Source organism: Eubalaena glacialis, chromosome 2 (genome assembly GCF_028564815.1).
Source record: "Eubalaena glacialis isolate mEubGla1 chromosome 2, mEubGla1.1.hap2.+ XY, whole genome shotgun sequence".
Classification (NCBI taxonomy): domain Eukaryota; kingdom Metazoa; phylum Chordata; class Mammalia; order Artiodactyla; family Balaenidae; genus Eubalaena; species Eubalaena glacialis.
Window position 1 is genome coordinate 16,744,833 of NC_083717.1, and position 18,010 is coordinate 16,762,842.

The window sequence follows — 18,010 nt, forward strand, 5'->3', positions numbered from 1 at the left end:
TTAAAGGAGCAGCTGATTCGGGGGCTCTGACTCAGTCAGGCCGGGGGGAGGGAGCGGTACGGAGGAGGCGGGGCGAGCCTGTGGCGGCAGAAGCCGGCGTGACGTTGCAGCAGCCTGAGGCGCGCCGTGCGCTCTCCCGGGGAAGTTGTCCCCGGATTACGGGAGCCTGGCCGTGGCGGGCTGCACAGGCTCCCGGGAGGGGCGGTGTGGAGAGTGACCTGTGCTCGCACACAGGCTTTTGGGTGGCGGCAGCAGCAGCCTTAGCGTCTCATGCCCGTCTCTGGGGTCCGCGCTGATAGCCGCGGTTCGCGCCTGTCTCTGGAGTTCGTTTAAGTGGCGCTCAGAATCCCCTCTCCTTGCACGCCGCGAAACAAAGAGGCAAGAAAAAGTCTCTTGCCTCTTGGGCAGCTGCAGACTTTTTCTCGGGCTCCCTACCGGCCAGCTGTGGTGCGCCAGCCCCTTCAGGCTGTGTTCACGCAGACAACCCCAGTCCTCTCCCTGGGATCCGACCGAAGCCCGAGCCTCAGCTCCCAGCCCCCGCCCGCCCCGGCGGGTGAGCAGACAAGCCTCTCGGGCCGGTGAGTGCTGCTCAGCGCCGAGCCTCTGTGCGGGAATCTCTCCGTTTTTCCCTCTGCATCCCTGTTGCTGTGGGATCCGCGCTGATAGCCGCGGCTCGCGCCCGTCTCTGGAGCTCGTTTAGGCGGCGCTCTGAATCCCGTCTCCTTGCGCGCCGCGAAACAAAGAGGCAAGAAAAAGTCTCTTGCCTCTTCGGCAGCTGCAGTCTTTCTCCCGAACTCCCTCCCGGCTAGCACCGAAGCCCGAGCCTCAGCTCCCAGCCCCCGCCCGCCCCGGCGGCTGAGCAGACAAGCCTCTCGGGCTGGTGAGTGCTGGTCGGCACCGCTCCTCTGTGCGGGAATCTCTCCGCTTTGCCCTCCGCACCACTGTGGCTGCGCTCTCCTCCGTGGCTGTGAAGCTTCCCCCCTCTGCTACCCGCAGTCTCTGCCCACGAAGGGGCTTCCTAGTATGTGGAAACCTTTCCTCCTTCACAGCTCCCTCCCACTGGTGCAGGTCCCGTCCCTATTCTTTTGTCTCTGTTATTTCTTTTTTCTTTTGCCCTACCCAAGTACGTGGGGATTTTCTTGCCTTTTGGGAGGTCTGACGTCTTCTGCCAGCGTTCAGTGGGTGTTCTGTAGGAGCAGTTCCACGTGTAGATGTATTTCTCATGTATCTGTGGGAAGGAAGGTGATCTCCGCGTCTTACTCTTCCGCCACCTTGCCCCTCCCTCTCCCTGTTTTTAAATGGGGGGATCATTTGCTTCCTTATTGTTGAGTTTTAAGAGTTTTTTGAATATCTTTGACACAAGTTCTTCATCAGATATGTGTTTCTCAGTCTGTGGTTTATATTTTCATTCTCTTAACAGTGTCTTTTGCAGGACAGAAGTTTTGAATTTTAATGAAGTTGAACTTTTCTTTCATGGATTGTGCTTTTGTTGTTGTGCCTAAAAGTCATCTTCAAACCCAATGTAACCTGGACTTTTTCCTATGTTATTTTCTAGAAATTTCATAGTTCTGCCTCTTACATTTAAATCTATGATCCATTTTGAATTGAGTCTGTGTCTAAATTAATTTTTCTTGCGTGTGAATGTACAGTTTTTCTAGCACTATTTGTTAAAAAGACTAACCTTTCTCCATTGAATTGCCTTTGTTTCTTTGCCAAAAATCAGTTGACTGTATTTGTGTGGGCCTATTTCTGGGATCTCTGTTATGTTCCATTGATCTATTTTTCTGTTCTTTGCCAATACCATACTGTCTTGATTACTGTAACTTTATAGGAAGTTTTTGAAGTTGGATAGTGTCACTCCTCCAACTTTGTTCTTTAGTATTGTATTCTATTCTTTGGATCTGTTGCCTTTTCATTTAAAGTTTAGAATCAATTCGTTGATACACACAAAATCACTTGCTGGGTTTTTGTTGTTGTTGTTGTTGTTTTGTTTTTTTGTTTTTCTATGCTGTGTGGCATAGGGGATCTTAGTTACCCAACCAGGGATCGAACCTGCACCCCCTGCAGTGGAAGCCTAGAGTCTTAACCATTGGTCCGTCAGGCAAGTCCACTCCCTTTTTTTTTTTTTTTTTTTTTGCTTGCTGGGTTTTTGATTGGGATTGCATTGAATCTACAGATCAAATTGATGAGAACTGATGTCTTAACAGTAATGAGTCTTCCTGTCCATGGACATGGAATATCTCTCCATTTATGTGTATCTTCTTTGATTTCTTTCATGAGATAGTTTTTTTTCTTAATATAAATCCTGTACATATTTATTTAGATTAATACCTAAGTATTGAGTTTTTTGGTACTAATGTAAATGGTGTGTTTATAATTTCAAATTCTGCTTGTTTATTGCCGGTATATAAGAAAGGAATTGCAATTTACTTCTGTATATTACTCTTGTATGCTGTAATCTTTCTGTAAACACTTACTCATTGCAGGAGATTTTTGGTGATTCTTTGGGAATCACCTTTTTTATACAGGCAGTCATGCCATCTGTGAAAAAAGACAACTTTACTTCTTCCTTCTCAAACTTTATACTTTTTCTTTTCTTTTCTTGTATTATTGCATTAGCTAGGACTTCTAGCATGATGTTGAATAGGAGTGGTGAGAAGGAACATCCTTGTCTTATTCCTGATCTAGGGGGAAAGCATTTAGTATCTTACCATTAAGTATGGTGTTAGCTGTAGGTCACAGACTTAAAAAACAAACTTATGGTTACCAAAGGGAAAAGGTGGGGAGAGGGATAAATTAGGAGGTTGGGATTAATATACATACACTACTATATATAATATAATCAACAAGGACCTACTGTATAGCACAGTGAACTCTACTCAATACTCTGTAATAACCTTTATGGAAAAAAATCTGAAAAAGAATAGGTATATGTATAACTAAATCACTTTGCTGTATACCTGAAACTAATGCAACATTGTAAATCAACTATACTCCAATATAAAATAAAAATGTTGGGCTTCCCTGGTGGCGCAGTGGTTGAGAATCTGCCTGCCGGTGCAGGGGACACGGGTTCGAGCCCTGGTCTGGGGGGATCCCACGTGCCGTGGAGCAACTAGGCCCGTGAGCCACAACTACTGAGCCTGCACATCTGGAGCCTGTGCTCCGCAACAAGAGAGGCTGCGACAGTGAGAGGCCCGCGCACCGCGATGAAGAGTGGCCCCCGCTTGCCGCAACTGGAGAAAGCCCTTGCACAGAAACGAAGACCCAACACAGCCAAAAATAAATAAATAAATAAATAAATAAGAAGAAGAAGAAGGGATCTATCAATCCAGAAAAAAAAAAAATGTTAAAAAGTATGGTGTTAGCTGTAGGTATTTTGTTTGATTTTCTTTATCAAGTTGAGGATGTTTTATTCTGTTTCTAGTTTGCAAAGAGTTTCTGTCATGAATGGGTATTAGATTTTGTCATATGCTTTTTCTGTATCTTTTGAAATGATCATATGATATTTGTTCTTTGGACTATTGATATGATAGGTATATTAGCTGATTTTCAAATATTGACCCAGCCTTGTGCAGTTGGGATAAATTTCACTTGGTTGTGGTGTATAATTTGTCCCATACCTTGTCAGATTAAATTTGCTAATATTTTGTTGGGATTTTTGCATCTGTGTTCATGAGAGATATTGGTGCGTGGTTATCCTTGTTTGGTAATGTCTTTGTCTTGTTTTAGTATTAGAGTAATACTGGCCTCATAAAATGAGTTAGGAAATGTTTTTTCTGCTTCTGTCATCTGAAATAGATTGTAGATAACTGGTATAATTTTTCCTGTAGGTTTGGTAGAATTTACCAGTGCAGTCATCTGATCCTGGTGCTTTCTGTTTTGTAAGGATATCAAATTATTGATCTAGTTTCTTTAATATATAAAATATATATTCTATTCAGAATATCTTTTTCTCCTTGTGTGAGTTTTGGTAAATTGTGTCTTTCAAGGAATTGGTCCATTTCATCTAAATTATCAAATTTGTTGGCATAAGTTTTTCATAATCTTTTTATTATTTTTTGATGTCCATGGGATCTGTTGTGATGTCCCCTCTTTCATTTCTGATGTTAGTAATTTGTGTCGTATCTCTTTTTTCTTAGTTAGCTTACTCATTTTCTTGATTTTTTTCAAAGAATCAGCTTTTGGTTTAATTGATTTTCTGTAATTTCCTATTTTCATTGATATCTGCTCTAATTTTTATTTCTTTTCTTCTTCTTACTTCAGATTTAATTTGGTCTTTTTTTCCTGGTTTCCAAAGGCAGAAGCTTAGATTATTGATTTAAGATCTTCCTTCTGTTGTGATGTATTCATTCAATGCTATAAATTTCCCTTTTACTGCATTTCACAAAATTTGATGTTACATTTTCATTTTAATTTAGTTCAAAATGTATTTTAGTTTCTCTGAGACTTCTCTGTCATACGCGCTATTTAGTATGTTACCTAATCGCCAAAATATGTTGGGATTTTCATGTTGTCTTTCTGGTACTGATTTTTTTTTCCTGGGACCTAACTATATATTGTCTACAACTTTAAATATAAAGTTAATAATAAATAATAATAAAGATAATGGTAACATTTATCAAAAGAAAGCAGGAGTAGCTATATTAATTTGAACAGAGCAGACTTTGGAGCAAAAAAAATTTATTAAGAATAAATAGGGGCATTTAATGCTAAATGAGTCAGTTCTGCAACAAGACACAATAGTCCTCAATGTGTATGTGCCTAACAGAGAGTCAAAATAAATGAGGCAAAAACTGATCAACTGCAAGGAGATATAGATGAACCCACTATTATAACGGGAGACTTCAACACCGTTCTATCAGAAGTAGACAGGTGCAGCAGGCAGAAAATTGGTAAGGACTTAGTGAACTCAACAACACCATCATTCAGCTGGATAAAATAGACCTCTATAGACTACTTCATGCAACAAGAACAGAATATACATTATTCTCAAGCTCACATGGTACATACACCAAAATAGATCGTAATCCAGGCTATAAAATACACCTTAACAAATTAAAAAATAGAAGTCATATAATGTCTGCCTTCAGACCCCAAAACAATTAAATTAAAAATCAGTACCAGAAAGGGAATTCCCTGACGGTCCAGTGGGTAGGACTGCATGCTTTCACTGCTGAGGCCACAGGTTCAATCCCTGTTCAGGGAACTAAGATCCCTCAGGCTGTGCAGTGTGGCCAGAAAAAAAAAAAGTCTGACAACAGTAAGTGTTGGCAAGGATATGTAACTGTGAGTGAGGTATACATTGGCACAATCACTTTGAAAAATAGCTTTTCTTTATCTAATTAAGTTGTGGATGTGCATACCTTAAAACTCTTTTTCTTTTTAACAGCTTTATTGAGATATTATTGACATACAACATTGTACAAGTTTAAGGTGTTTATCATAACAATTTGATACACATATATATTGTGAAATGCTTACCAAAATAACGTTTTTTACATATCCTTTATCTAACATAATTACCATTTTGTTGTTGGCATTGTTATGGAGAGAATATTAAAGCTCTGCTCCCATAGCCGCCTTCAAGTATACAATACAGTATTAACTGTAGTCACCATGCTGTGACCTCAGGTCCCTGGAACTTAATCATCTTATAACTGAAAGTACTCTTTGACCAACATTTCCCAATTTTCTCCACCCCACAGCTCCAGGCAATCACCATTATGCTCTCTGTTTCTATCATTTCAGTGTTTTTAGAGTCTACATATAAGTGAAATTATACAGTATTTGTCTTTCTCTGTCTGACTTATTTAACTAAGCATAATTCCCTCAAGGTCCATCCATGTTGTTGCAAATGGCAAGATTTCCTCTTTAATGGCTGAATAATATTCCACCGTGTGTGTGTGTGTGTGTGTGTGTGTGTGTGTGTGTGCGTATTTATCCATTCACTTGTCTGTAGGCATTTGGGTTGTTTCCATGTCTTTGCTATTATAAATAATGCTGCAGTCAGAGTTCCCTGGTGGTCCAGTGGTTAGGACTCATGGCCTGGGTTCAATCCCTGGTCGAGAAACTAGGATCCCACAAGCTATGCAGTGCGGCCAAAAAAATGCTGCAATGGACACAGGAGAGCAGATATCGCTTTGAGATAGTGATTTCATCTTCTTTGGATATATACCCAGAAGTGAGATTGCTGGATTATATAGTAGTTTTATTTTTAATTTTTCAAGGAACCTCCATACTGTTTTCCATAGTGGCAGTACCAGTTTACATCCCCACCAACAGTGCATCAGGGTTCCCCTTTCTCCATATCCTCATCACCATTTGTTATCTCTTGTCTGTTAGATAATAGCCATTCTAACAGGTATGAGGTGATATCTCATTGTGATTTTGATTTGCATTTCTCTGATGATTTGTGTAGTTGAGTACCTTTTCATGTACCTGTTGGCCATTTGTATGCTTTCTTTGGAAAAATGTCTATTCAAGTTCTCTGCCCATTTTTTAATCAGATTATTATTTTTTTGCTATGGAGTTTTATGAGTTCTTTATGTAGTTTGGATATTAACCCCTTATCAGATATATGGTTTACAGATATTTTCTCCCATTCGGAAGGCTGCCTTGTCAGTTTGTTGATGGTTTCCTTTTCTGTGCAGAAGCTTTTTAGTCTGAGGTAGTTTCACTTTTTAAAAAATATATATATTTCATTGTATTCTTCAGCTCAAAAAGTTGTTTGGTTCTTTTTTATGTTTTCTGTCTCTTTGTTGAACTTCTCATTTGTTCTTGTATTATTTTCCTAATATCATTAAATTGTTTTTCTGTGTTCTCTTCTAGCTCTCTGAGCATATTCAGAACAATTATTTTGAATTCTTTGTTGGGCGCTTCCTGTATCTTCATTTCTTTGGGGCCAGTTACTGGAGGCTTAATATATTCCTTTGGTAGAGTCATGTCTCCCTGATTTGTTGTGATCCCTGTGTCCTTGCGTAGGCACCTGCACATTTGAAGAAGCAGTCATCTCTTCCTGACTCTATGGAGTGACTTCAGTAAGGAAGGATTTCCAACCACAGGTGGGGGAGAGCCCAAGTACGCCATCACCCCACATGTAGTGCTGTGGGTGCCAGGTGTGGGGACATGTGGTGGGATTGGCTAGGGGCATTGTGACGCACTTGCTCAGGCCATTGTAGTCCATAGCACTGACAACCGTGTGGTCCTTGGTATGTGTCTTGGGGGTCTTCAGAGGCTGCACAGGCTGTTGGGGTCCTCAGCATTGTCTGCAGGTACAGCAGCAAGGGACCAGGGCAGGCAGTGGGAGTGGCCAGAGCTGGTGGTATGCACACGCTCAGTTGTGAGGGCCAGCCGCAAGTGCCTGTGTAGCGGCAGTGGCCAGGTACAAACACACACATTGTGGCGGGGGCCAGGACAGGCAGCAAGGGCTGGAGTCAACTATGGGCACACGGGCAGCTCAGGAGTCCTTGTGGTCAGTGTGCACCACTGTGGCTTTTGGGTCTCACTACAGGCATACAGCAGTGGAGGCTGGTGATAGGCCACGGGTGTGCAGGTGCACAGTTGGAGGGGCTAGCTGCAAGTGAGTACAGTGGTGCAGGTCGGTGACAGAAGACAGGGCCTGATCTGGGCCCACAAGCAGCTATGGGGATCTGGCTGTTGGTGTGCTCTCCTGTGACTGCACAGTCTCCCGATGGGTATGCATAGGGCAGTGGCGATTGGTGACGAGCTGGGCTGGGAGCATGCAGGTGTACAGCTGGAGCGGCTTAGCCCTGTGTAAGCGCGTGATGGTCTACATGAGCCACAGAGGTTTAGGCTGGTGTCTCACACTCACTCAGCCACGGAGGCTTGGGCTGGCCGCTGGCATGGTTCCTGGGCTCCAGTGATGGTGGTGGTTGGGGCAGGGGAGTAGGGAGGGACTCAGGCAGCTGGCATCAGCTGTGGGGTGAAAGCTGGTGAGTTCTGCGGGGGTCTGCAGTAGCTGTGCTGGCCATTGGTTTCTTCAGCCGTAAAAGCTGCTGGGCTCCTCAGTGGAGCAGGTCACTGGGAACTGTTGATTGTTAATCTGTTAAACTGTCAATTGTTGATCTTTGTTGGGGGACAGAGGCTAGGGTCTCCTACTCTGCTGTCTTGGTGATGTCATGTCCTTAAACTCTTGGACTATTTTCATACCAGTTTTGTTTGTAATAGTCCCCAAATTGGAGATCTCAAATATCTGTGACGAGTAGAATGGATAAATAAGTTGTGGTCTATTCATACATTGGAAAAGCATATCATAATGAATATGTTTGAAATCTAGCTGCTGATAACATCATTCATCTTACAAACATATTATTGACTGAATGAAGTCCTAAATATGTAGAGTATTTTCATTTATGATAAGTTAAAAGCCAGGAAAACTTAACTCTGTTCATTAAGGATACTAACAAGGGTAGAAAAGATATAGGGTGAAGGAAAGGGTTATGAATGGGACGGGCCACATAGAGAGCTTCTAGGATATTGGCAATCCCAGGTGCCTAATTGTTGACCTTGAGTGGTGGTTGTGTGGATGTTTGCTTTGTAATTATTCATTAAACTATAAATATATTTTTATTTGTTTTCTTAAGTATAATATAGCTCGTGATTATAAAATACAAATGAATATTAAGAGAATTTATTTATATTGGGACTTTTAAAGAATGAAGCAAAGCCTAGAAACTATAGAACAAAAAAATCAATAGATTTGGTTAAGTATAAAAATTCTGTACATTAGAAAATATCAGTAAGTATATAATTAATAGTAGACTGCTAACTGTATTACACACTATATGCTAGTATTAATTGGCCTCTACAAATCAGTAGTAAAAAGGCAGACAACTCAGGAGAAAAATGGACAAACATATGAACAGGCATGTTACAGAAGAAGAAATAAAAATGTCCAAAAATATATGAAATGATGCTTGACCTAACTAGTATCAGGGAAATGCAAATTAATGCATGAATGTATAAGAGGCTTAATGGCCATATAGTATTGCATTTTATGGTTATGCCATAATTTATTTACTGTTCTTCTATTGATGTTCATATAGATAATTTCTATATTTCTGTTTCCATAAACAGTACTACTGTTAGCATATTTGTAAGAGTAAAAACATAGTAACAACGTGCATTTTTAGGACTGGCTAAATGAATTACAGTACATTCATAGCAATGGAATGCTGTGTAGCTTTTAGGAAGAATAAGATAATTTTATATAAAATGCTTAGAAACATTTTCCTTGATATTTAAAATGATAAAACAAGATAAAAGCACTATATTTACATTTTATCCCGTTTTTATAATCTTTCTATATAACATGCGTCCTAGATGCTGACTGTCTCATATTTTTTCCCAAGAGGAAAAACCTATCCATTGATAAATAATATGCATGCATTATTAATATTTTTTACTTATTAATAAAATACTGAAGCTTTATTATAATAGAGAAAAGAGGTCCTCCTCCCTCCACAATACACAGCAAACAACTGGATCTCCCTTTACCATTTTGGCTTCTTCAGAATGACTGTATAAGCCACTTTGTTAACCAGAGGCACTCTGCTCAGGAAAGGGCCTTAACTAGAACAGTTCAATAAGACATGGGTTCTCTGATCTCTTTTCTTCTGTTTTAAAGTTATTCATAATGAGAACTTGAGGAAGAAACAATTGGACCCAAGCTGTTGCATTTGGCAATGGAAGCGTAATGTTCCCATCTATACATTCTATGCTACTGAGTTGTAATTCCTAAACTAGTAGAATCGTAGAGATGGACCTGTTTTAGGGGCCTCCATAACAAATTGCCATAGACTGAGTGCATTAAACAACAGAAATTTATTTCTCATAGTTCTGGAGGCTGAGAAGTTCAAATCAGGGTTCTAGCATAGTCACGTTCTGGTGAGAGCCTTCTTCCTGTATTGCAGATGGCTGTCTTCTTGCTGTGTCCTCAAATAATGGAGAGAGAGCAGGGAGAGAGCAAGCGAGCTCTCTTGTGTCTTATGTGGCTCCATTCTCATGATTTAATTACCTCTCAAAGACCCCCATCTCTAAATATCATCATATTGGAGATTAGGGTTTTAACATATGAATTTGGGGGAACACAAATATTCAGTCCATAGCAGAGCCTTTTCTCCCTCCTGCGAACTGTAATTTCAAATTGTGACAAGAATAATAGTTAATGTTCTTTGTAACCCTTTACTGTATACAAGGCATAATTTAAAATTATGTCCTACACTATTATCAGATTAATTTTAAAATATTGTTTATTGTGCCATATTACTTTCTATGCAAACATTTTTAATTACTCTCTCTTGCCTATAAGCAATTCTGAATTTGATTCTTTCTTCTAAAGCTGACTTCTCCCGGTATACTCTTTGACTATTTAGGGAGTACTGACCCTCCCAAAGCAAGGCCTCTGGTTTACTTGGTTTCTTGATATACTTGATTTATTTGGTCCCCTTGATATATGTTGCACATTTCTGTTGTCTCCTCTTTATCTGGTTCTCACATATAGCAGTGTACAGGTATAACTTCTGCCATTTATAATACCTTTAAATGTTTTCTTTTTTTTTTTAACAGTAGAAACTTCTACAATGACTAATCGATTGAATACCATGTTGAAAATATTTGAAAATCAGGCAAATAAATTAGAGAGGTAAGCTTTTAAAATAACTCCTTTTCATCATTATAAATACAAGTGCATATTTATTTCAGATAAATTGGAAACAGAGAAAAGAAAATAAAACCACTATTAAAAAATTTAGTGTTGTTAATTTTTATGATATATATAATTTTAAAAGTTAAAATTATAATCGTAAAGAATGTGAAATTGTATAACCACAATGGAAAATAGTATGTCAGTTCCTCAAAAAATATGATCTATTTTTTGGATCATGGAATGGAAATCCAGCAATTCCATTTCTGGGAATATACCCTCCAAAATTGAAATCAGGGTCTTGAAGAAATATTTGTACAGCCATGTTCACTGTAGCATTATTCATAGTAGCAAAGAGGTAGAAGCAACCCAAGTGTCCAGTGATGGATGAATGGATAAAGAAAATGTGTTATATACATACAATGGAATATTATTCAGTCTTAAAAAGGAAAGAAATTCTGACATATGGTACAACATGGATGCATCTTGAGGATATTAATGCTGAGTAATTATAAGCCAGTCATTAAAAAGACAAAATTGTATGATTTCACTTATATGAGGCATTTAGAGTGGTCAAATTCATGGAGACAGAAAGTAGAATGGTAGTTGCCAGAGTCTGGGAAGAATGAGGAATGTGGAGTTATTTTTAACGCGTATAGAGTTTCCGTTTTGCAAGATGAAAAGAGTTCTGGAGATTGATTGTACAACAATATGAATATAATTATCACTACTGAACTGAACACTTAAAAACAGTTAATATGGTAAATTTTATGTGTATTTTACAGTTTTAAAAAAGTAAAAAAATATAATCATACAAAATGTAGTTTGTGTATAGATGTTTCACTTAGTTATAGTTCTTTGTAAACTCATAAAATTCTTTTTAAAATAAATGTTTTAAATTAAAGTAAAACATATTCAGACAAGCTCATGTCACAGCATTTTCAAAGAACTTTCTTTAGATTAGCATTGAAAAATTGAGAAAGTTTACATGATCAGATTTTTAAATTATGAAGTCCAAGGATCAAGATTTAATAGAAGAGTATAACAGATAAAATGTAAAGAAAAGGATATCCTGGGCAGCTGTTGAAAATGGAACTAAAGAACTTAACGGCTTACATTAATTGGTGGTCAGGTACTTGGTATGTAATCAAGTTAGGCCTTATTTTCCTTTTTCCCTCTTCTATCTCATTAGAGTCCTCCCTATCAGAAGGGTAGGGTAAGAACTTTCACAAATTTGTCAGATGAAAGCTTTTAGCATGTTCTAGGGGCATTCTTAAAGTAGGAGGCTGATTTCCATGAATATTCTTTCCATTGGAACAGGGTATTAAAGCAGTCATATGTATTACTATTATTTATTCTAGCTTCTCATATTAGACTATGGTTACTAGTTGTAACTGGTTTTAAAATTCCTGGGCATAAAAGAAAGCAGTGGGAAGGATTAGCTGAATGGGTTACTATAAAGGTGAGGATTTCCAACTTGAATTGTCTTATACACAGAATAAGTTTTGTATAATTTTCTGGTCAGAATATGCTCAGTACATTGCTTGCTTGTCGAGAAGCATCTTGAAAGTCATTGTGGATGACCTACAGTTCTTACAGGTGGCATATTAGTTTCACAATTGTTATGTTGAAAAGCATGTCGTGTAGAATAAAATCACAAAGCAACTTTTTTCAGACTCCTTATATTCATTTATATTTGCTTACTGGGGCTAGTTTTCCCTCTGCCCATAGAAAAAGACTAGGGCAGTACCATGACTTTTCTGATCACTCTTAGGTAATTAATTTAAATATAATTATAAGCACTGTCCTGAATTGGAAATTAAAATCCCCTGTCAGATATTACGGTCAATATTTTCATTTTCATTCAAAGTTAGGATTCTCTCCCCTTTCCCTAGAGCCTACTGGGGGATGTGGTTGGCTTTTCTCTTTTCTTACCTCCTTTCTCACTAACTATTTGTATTTTCTGTTCTCCATGTTTTTGGGAAGAAAGGTAAGGTATACAAGAAAGGTCTTATTTGACTGTCACTGCCTTCCTTCTCCATAAATTCAAATAACATAAACCAGTTTTCTGAGTATTCTCCTTAAAGTGCCTCTCTCTAATAATGGCCATCATATCCACCTCTCCCTTAAGTGTTTGAGTAAGGCTCAAGGCACCAGACAGCTCTCTGTAAAGAGTATTTAGAAGTACTCTTTTCTAAATCTTCTTTCCTGACCCTTTTATATTATCCATGTGAGTGAAAGGTTTTAGCAGTCTCCCTTGGCTGCCTACTGTTTTCTTCAGTGGTAATGGTCACCTGCCTCATTTCTTCCTCTTTTTTTTTTTTTTTTAATAAATTTATTTATTTATTTATTTATTTTTGGCTGCATTGGGTCTTTGTTGCTGTGCGCGGGGTTTCTCTAGTTGCAGCGAGCGGGGGCTACTCTTCCTTGCAGCGCGCAGGCTTCTCATTGTGGTGGCTTCTCTTGTTGTGGAGCACAGGCTCTAGGCACGTGGGCTTCAGTAATTGTGGCACGTGGGCTTCAGTAATTGTGGCACGTGGGCTCAGCAGTTGTGGCTCGTGGGCTCTAGAGCGCAGGCTCAGTAGTTGTGGCACACGGGCTTAGTTGCTCCGCGGCACGTGGGATCTTCCCGGACCAGGGCTCAAACCCGTGTCCCCTGCATTGGCAGGCGGATTCTTAACCACTGCACCACCAGGGAAGTCCCTCTTTTTTTTCTTTCTTCTTGTTTTTTTTTTTGTTTTTTGCATTTTTTTTCACATCTTTATTGGAATATAATCTTCCTCATAATATAAGCAGTGGGCGTAGAGTCTTAGTTGATGCCTCCATTTAACAACCTGTTACAGTTGTATCCTTTAACAGGCTGTGGCAAAAGTCTTAGTGCAGTTTTAAGAATTAATAATTTTGGGACTATAATGATACGACTGTTCAAAAGACACCATTTCGATATTCGATTATGTACATTTCTTTTGTACTTATTTAAAAATTTTTGAATAGTAAATTTTTTTTGGTTAAATTCTGTTTGGGTCAGCATTTTCCATATTCAGTCAGAGAGACTGAAACAAAATTAATTTATTGTTTAAAATTCACAAAACTAAATGTGTTAAAGAATGGAAATAATTAAACTTTCAAATGTTTATTTTGGGAGGTAAGTTTGTAGCATTTATACTTCTGAAGTCATTGAAGCTTAAAACTAACATTTTAAGAGCATCTTGTATTTATTGAACTTCTGTCATGTGGCTGAGTGCTTGGGACAAAATCCCAACTCAAATTGGTCTGAGCAAAAGATGAATTTTATTAAAAAGGCAACAGCAATATGGCTCAATTTCAGAAACAAGTATAAACCAGAACTTGAACACTATCAAGACACTTTTCCCCCCTCTGTACAAGAGCTTCATTTTCTCCTATTGCAGATCTCTTTCTTCCTTCTATTTTCTTTTTTAACTTTTTGCCTATAGGTGGGAGGCCATGACTGCTGACAATTCCCAAATCTAATCTTTCAGTTTTAGTTACTCTGAGGGATAATATTTGAATTTCCCAAGTCTAAAAGTCCTTGGTGAGAAAATTGTCAGTGCAGCCAGAGGCAGGTGCCTATTTCTGGACCAGTCAGCTCTAATCAAAGGCTTATGGTCATGTAAGCTTTCTCAGGAATTATACTAATTCAGAGGGGTAGGGTCAGGGGGTTCCCAGAAAAAGGAGTGGGGTCTACCTATGAGGTGCTTAGTGGTAAGTAGTGGTAAGCAGATGTGGTGGGATGAAAACCATAATATAGGATAACATTTAGAAAAGAGGATTGTATTTCGTTATTATGGATGAATTATACAGTAACAAGTTAGGGCAATCATGCTAGTCCTTGGGGAAAGCTAATATACCTTTTTTTCAGGATTTGGTCAATGCATTGTCTAGCCGTTTGGTCTGTGGATAGTGGGAAATGGACAAGTAAGCATAGACTCAGAGGACCTTGAAAAGTTCTTTCTTCAATTATGGGCCATATTGGGATTCCAAGTAGAGATTGGATTGCAGGGTATTTTTTCCAAGGCATAGTACCTCTTTGGTGAAGAGAGTGTTTAGATCTGGTGACTAATCTTGGGAATGAAGTTGTCAACATTGGTGACAATATTGCCCATCACCAGAATCATGTATGTGTAGTCCTGAGGGGACAGCAGGCCTATTAAGAAATCTATCATGATGTTTCTTCTAAAAAGGCAGAAGAGTCAGAAGGAAGGATAATAAGCTGTCTTGCCTTTCAAACTGTCTTTAGCCCAGGTACATGTATCACAGGTAGGTATGTTATGTCAAAGGTGGAATTATCATAATTCCAAGGTGGCAAATTCAAAGTCTTGAATGAATATCAGTGACCAGTTAGGGCACTGGCAAGGCAAAAGGCATCCATTTGGTTAGAAGATAATGACAGAGTCTTCACTCCATGCAAAAAATTAAATTTAATGTTTATTACAGACATAAATGTCAGAAAACAATCATAAATATAGGGAAGGCATTTGACTATTGAAATTAAAAGTATCTTCAGAAATGAATCTAAGTTAAAAGATAAGCAATGGATGGGAGAAGAAATGTGTGCATATAGAAGAAAGGAGTGATAATAAGAATATATAATTCCACAAAAAGGCAAACAACCTTCAAATAATAGGCGAAGTACATATATATATAGATATTTAAGGAAGAGACAAAAAATGGCCAATAAACATTTTAGGAGATGCTCAATCTGATATGTAATCTGGGAAATAGAAAGCAAAGCAGCAACAATACATTTTTTTCCCCATCAGTTTAACAAAAAGTAGAAGTTTTCTAATATCAAGTCTTGACAGAGATGTAGTGTAATAAATACTCTTAAATTGCTAGTACCATAGGAATTGCCCACTTTCAAGAACAATTTAGCATAGTTTATTTAACAATAGCAACAAAACGTTTGCCTTATTATACATGAAACCTCTTTTAATCTACCCTAGAGAAAGGACTATTCTCAAGGAGGCATATGTAAAAAGAAATTTATCATATCACTGTGATAATAGCAAAAATCTAGAAAGAATTTCATTTTTTGTTAGTAGGAGTATGGCTCAATCATCTGTGGTAAAAGGATTCTAAGGGAATTCTATGAGCAACTGTATGACAATTGTATGACCACAAATTAGACAACTTACATGACATGGACAAATTTCTAGAAAGACGGACTATACTGATTCAAGAACTGGAAAATCTGAGTGTAACTGAAACAAGTAAAAAGATTCAATTACTAATTAAAATATTTCCCAACAAGAAATGCTCAGATGGCTTCACTGATGAATTCTATCAGATATTTAAAGAAGAATTAATATCACTGTTCTACAAACTCTTTCAAAAAGTAGAAGAGGAGTTAATACGTCTCAACTCATGCTATGAGTCTAGTATTACTCTGATACCAAAGTCAGACCACAGTGTCACAAGAAAACTGCAGACCAATATATTATAAATATGAACACAAAAATACTCAACAAAATGCTAGCAAATCGAATCCAACAACGTATAAAAAAGATTATATACCACAAGCAGGTGGGGTTTATCCCAGGATTGCAAAGTTGGTTCAAATTGCAAATATCGTGCTTCCCTGGAGGCACAGTGGTTAAGAATCAGCCTGCCAACACAGGGGACACAGGTTCGAGCCCTGGTCCGGGAAGATCCCACATGCCGTGGAGCAGCTAAGCCCATGCACCACAACTACTGAGCCTGCGCTCTAGAGCCCATGAGCCACAACTACTGAAGCCCGCACGCCTAGAGCCTCCACTCTGCAACAAGAGAAGCCACTGCAGTCAGAAGCCCGTGCACCACAATGAAGAGTAGCCCCCACTTGCTGCAACTAGAGGAGGTCCGTACGCAGCAACGAAGACCCAGCGCAGCCAAAAATAAATAAATTAAATAAATAAATTTATAAAAAAATAAATAAAATGCAGATATCAATAAATGTAATACATGATATTGATTGAATAAAGGAGAAAAAATCACGTGATTAGCTTACTAGACAAAGTAAAAGCATTTGACAAAATCCAATAGCCTTTTATGATAAAAATACTCCACAAACTAGGCATAGAAGGGAACTTTCTTAATCTGATAAAGACTATCTACAAATACCTATAACTAACATCATACTTAATATATTCTCTCTAATAATGAAAAAACTTAATGGTGAAAAAACTTAATATATTCTCTCTAAGATCAGGGACAAAATAGGACATCCTTACCACTTCTGTCCACCATTGTAGTAGAGGTTCTATCCAGGGCATTTAGAGAAGAAAAGGAAATGAAAATTACCTCTTTTTGCAGATGTCATGACCTTATCTATTGACAGTCCTAAGGGATCTATTAGAACTATTAGAAGTAATTTAACAAGGTTGCAATATACAAAATTCATAAATAAAAATCAATTATATTTTAATACACTAGTTGTTATGGGTTGAATTGTGCCCCCCCCCACCAAATACATGTTGAAGCTCTAACCTCTAGTACCTCAGAATGAACTTAATTGTATATAGGGTCATTGTAGATGTAATTAGTTAAGATGAGGTCATAGTGGAGGGGGATGGGCCCTTAACCCAATATGACTGGTATCCTTATAATAATATTGTAGAAGGCAAATACACACAGAGAGAAGACAGTCATGGAGGCAGAGATTGGAGTTATGCTGCCACAGTCCAAGGAATGCTAGGGAGTACTAGAAGTTGGAAGAGGCAAAGAAGGATTCTCCCCTAGAGGTTTCAGAGGGAGCATGGCTGTACCAACACCTTAATTTTAGATTCATAGTCTCCAGAACTGTGAGCGAATAAATTCTTGTTGTTTTAAGTCACCAGTCACCCAGATTGTGATACCTTGTCATAGCAGCCCTAGGAAAGTAATACACTAGCAAGGAACATTCCAAAAATGAAATAAAACAATTCCATTTACAAAAGCACCAAAGAGAATGAGAATAAATTTAACAAAAGAAGTGCTAGACTTGTGCACCGAAAACTACAAAACACTGAAAGTACTTTAAAGAATACTCAAATAAACAGGTAGACATGCCATTTTCATGGACTGTTAGACTTAACTAATCTTAAAACGGCAGTATTTCCCAAATTGATCTACAGATTTAATGCAATCTCTATCAAAATCCCAACTTTCTTTTTGCATGAATTGGCAAGCTGATTTTAAAATTCATGTGGAAATACAAGGAACCCAGAATAGTCAAAGAAATCTTAAGAAGAACAACTTTGGAAGACTCACACTTTAGTGATTTTAAAACTAAATACACCTGTAGTGATTAAGACAATGTCGTACTGGCATGAGGATAGACCTATGTAGATCAATGGAATAGAATGA

The 18,010-nt window shown here is 38.3% G+C and overlaps 1 protein-coding gene across 1 annotated transcript in view; it reads left to right on the forward strand.

The window, feature by feature from the left end:
• Positions 1-18,010, forward strand: part of CCDC7 (coiled-coil domain containing 7) — a 285,426-nt gene that overhangs the window by 50,966 nt on the left and 216,450 nt on the right. The window contains exon 9 of the mRNA XM_061181406.1: positions 10,591-10,666. Coding sequence (XP_061037389.1) covers positions 10,591-10,666 — 76 coding nt within the window. The remainder of the gene's footprint in view (positions 1-10,590; positions 10,667-18,010) is intronic.